Genomic DNA, 3,470 nt, shown 5'->3' with positions numbered 1-3,470 from the left:
AAACCGCCTAAGAACGCCACAGCCCCTGGGCCCTTGCAGGGCCAGCCTGGCTGGGGTGGGAGAAGCCGGGCGCCGCCTCAGCGCATCCGGTAGTCAGTGGAGCAGGAGAGCTCACACAGCTGGCCCTTGAAGTCCAGGTCGATGGTGAAGTCCAGGTCACGCTGTGGGGAGAGTGCGGCCATGAGGGGGGCTGGGACAGGGTAGGCAGAGACAGAGGGCAGCAGGGGGAAGGGGGAGGACGGCACAGCCCGCCAGAGGTGCCGCAGGCCCCCAGTGGTCCACACCCCCTCCCTGGAGACGCCGTGTTGCTGCTCCCACACCCAGCATCTGCCTTGACCCGGGGTGCCCGATTCCCCATGAGGTTTTCAACGTGACATCCTCAAAACCACCTGGAACCCAGCCAATCCCTTGCCTTGGGGGGTGGGGGGTGGAGAGGGAAGGGAGGGGCAACTGCTGTCTCCTGCATCGTTAAGATTTCCTTTATCAAAACCAATCCTATCAGCAAAAGTTATTTCTTTCTTCTTTTACAAGAAACAAACCTCTTTCTAGCAAACTTCCTCCTCTCAAAAAACTCTGGGGCCCCACCCCACCGCCCCCCTCTTCCTCTCCTCCAAAGCTTCCTGGAGGCCAACCCTCCTGGGGCCCACCCTGTGGCCTGGGCTCCCAGCAACCCCTGAAAAGACTGGGGCAAAGCCACCAACAACCTCAAGAACTGATGCCCTCCTCAGACCTGACTGCACGTCACTCCTGGGTCCCTCTTCCCTCTTTGGGTCTCTTTCAATTTCTGGTTTGGGTTTTCTCAGCCTTTTCGCTACCAGACCACTCTTTCCCTGTGAGGGAGTCTTATCTTGTGCCCTGCACACGGAGCGGCTCCCTTGCCTGTCCACTAGATGCCAGCCGTGCCCCTTCTTCAACTGTGGCAAAAATGTCTCCAGACAATGACGGGGGGGGGGGGGGGCAATACCATCCCTGGCTGAGAACAGCTGCTGAAACCAGCTCTTACCTCCCTGACTTAGAAAGTGGGGCCACCCTGGGGTCTCCCCTCCATCCAAGCTCATGCAGTGCCACTCCCCGCTCCACTGACATTTCCAGCTCAGGCCACGCCCCTCAACTTCCAGACCTTCCTCCCGCCAACCCAGGAGTCCTCCCACCCATGCCTGAGCTCCTGACTTTCTCCCAGACCTGCTTCCCCGCCACATCGCAGCAGATGAAACAGCCCTCCTTTCCTTTCTTGCTCCCACTCCTGGGCCAGGATATCCTCCGGCCCTGTCTCCATCTGCTCCAGTACCTGCCGGCCCCTTTCCCAGCTGAGCACAGAAGTCATGACCAGCTGGCACTGACATGACTCTCCTGTGTCTAGAACTTGAACAGCAGGGGTCCGGCCTGATCATGCCTGGGTCCCTGGGGTCCCTTGGTTTCCAGCAGGTGCTCAATGAAACTGGTCACAGGCAGACCGGGGGTGGGAGTGTGAGGGGCACAGGCCAGACAGATGACTGCCGAACAGAGGGTAAGCAGGCTAGCTGGCGGGTTTGGGGCCGAGAGGTCCCCGGGCCCCAGAACAGGCAGAGGTGCCCGAGCCCACCCCCCAGCTGCCCCAGAGCCTCACGTTGTTCTTGGCGTTGGGCCGCATGCCAATGGTGCCAAAGATCTCTTCGCCTGTCTTCACCGTCAGGTAGTCCTCCATGTAGAACACTGTCTGCTTCCAGTGAGTGTAGGGGGACTCGGGGCCTGGGGGTGGGCGTGGGCGCCATCAGCCCGGCCCACCCAGCTCGCCGCCTGTCCCTCCCCACCCCCACCTTCCCTCCTCGGGACCCCCTCGCCCTCCAGAGCCCACTGACTGCGCAGTGACTGTGGTCCCTTCACCCCGATCAAGCCTGGGACGGGCTTTTTCAGGGGCGCAGAGCCTGGAGCACCGTGCACTCGGCCTGGCCGGCAGAGCTGCTGTCAGAAGCCTCCAGGCCCCCGGGGCCCCCTCTGACCACTCCTGTCGCAGGCCCCACTGTGCCCGCGCCCCTGCGCCCCGCCTCACTGGTGGAGAAGCCGGTCCTCTTGTGGCAGCGGGTGAACTCGATGTTGAAGTAGGCCACCAGGGCGTGCACGTAGTCGTTCCGCTTCACTTGCAGGCAGAAGGGGGAGGTGAAGGTCAGGTCTTCCACCTTGACTGTGTAGATGTCCACCTCCTGCGGGAAAAGTCTCGTGAGCACCCTTCCCTGACCTCCAGCCCAGCGGTCAAACCTGGGGGCCCAGCTGGATCCCCTGTTCTCCCAACCCCAACCCCGAATCTGACAGGTCGACCTCCTAGAAGGAGTACCGCTCCTTGGAGAATCGCCCAGTTTCCACTCTCCAATGCCTGCCCCCGGCCAGTGTCCCCACTCCGCTGTGGCAGCATCTTAACAAGGTTCCATGGCTCCCGCCTTCTCCTCCCACATCCCTTATCAGACAGCCTGACAGCCTAGAAACGGATCACGTCACAGCCCTGCTTAAAATCCTTTGACTGCTCAGGGTAAAACGGGATCCTGCCTCAGGCCACGGAGGCGTGCCCAGTCAGGGCGTCTGCCCCTCCCCATCTCCGTCCACAAACTCCCTCCTCCTCCCAGTTTGGCCTGCCTCCCGTATCCTTGTGAGAGTTGATACTGGGGTTGAGAAGGGGATCCTCAAAAAATGATGGCTGTCGGTATATCATCAGGGACCCACGTGTGTATATAAGCTCCCGAGACCTCAAACAAGCAAGCATTCACGGTCCCACACATGGGCCAGGTGCTGGCTCTTCTTGGGCTGACCCTGAGCGACCCCCAGCCACCCTACCCGCTCACCTTGATGAGGCAGGCATTGGTGACCAGCTGCTTGGGGTCCACCACATCCACCAGGGGCTCCTTGATGGCCACGTCTTTGATGCAAGACATGTCGAAGCCGTACACATTCTCCCACCCTGGGGAGGAGGCGGGGAGGAGCGGTAAGCCCACGGGGTAACCGGCACCCAGCCAGTCCCCACCCCGTAAGCTCCCCGGGCCCCGAGCTCACAGTGGATCTTGTAGTCTTTGTACTGCCGGTCCTCGATGGCCGTCACGTACAGCGTGGCTCGATCTGGGAAGATGAGGCCATCGGGTGCCTACGGGGAGCAGGGCAAGGGCGTGAAGGATGGGGGGACTGGGCAAGGTTGCCCCATTTTGTTTCTTTATCCACCCGACACCGCCCTGGTCTGAGCTCAGCATTTCCCAGGTGGGCCCCTGTTGTGGCCTCCTCACTGGTCCCCAGCCTCAGTCTACTCCCCAGATAGCTGCCTGATGCCTCTGAGGAGCATCTAAGTCAGACCCCGTCCTAACCTCGCCCCTCTGAGGAGTAAAGCAGTCTTACACGTCCATGAGGTCCCACGAGACTTGCATAGACCCCCTCCACCCCTCACCTCCAACTTCCTTCCCCATCCTCGTTCTACTGCAGGTTCCCTACACAGCCAACTCGCTGCTGCCCCA

General features: G+C 61.2%; 1 protein-coding gene across 2 annotated transcripts in view; it reads right to left on the bottom strand.

Moving 5' to 3' along the window:
• PRMT1 (protein arginine methyltransferase 1) overlaps window positions 1-3,470 on the bottom strand; it is a 10,194-nt gene continuing 6,724 nt past the window's right edge. For both annotated transcript variants that reach the window (XM_010849627.1, XM_010849628.1), the window contains 5 exons: window positions 3,022-3,109; window positions 2,814-2,929; window positions 2,030-2,180; window positions 1,607-1,728; window positions 1-161 (listed from right to left, as the gene is read on the bottom strand). In XM_010849627.1, coding sequence (XP_010847929.1) covers window positions 78-161; window positions 1,607-1,728; window positions 2,030-2,180; window positions 2,814-2,929; window positions 3,022-3,109 — 561 coding nt within the window. In that variant the 3' untranslated portion in view covers window positions 1-77. The remainder of the gene's footprint in view (window positions 162-1,606; window positions 1,729-2,029; window positions 2,181-2,813; window positions 2,930-3,021; window positions 3,110-3,470) is intronic.

This window comes from Bison bison, unplaced genomic scaffold, assembly GCF_000754665.1.
Source record: "Bison bison bison isolate TAMUID 2011002044 unplaced genomic scaffold, Bison_UMD1.0 scf7180017864285, whole genome shotgun sequence".
NCBI classification, from domain to species: domain Eukaryota; kingdom Metazoa; phylum Chordata; class Mammalia; order Artiodactyla; family Bovidae; genus Bison; species Bison bison.
The sequence above is the reverse complement of the archived record's forward strand: the minus strand, read 5'-3'. Positions and strand labels throughout refer to the sequence as shown.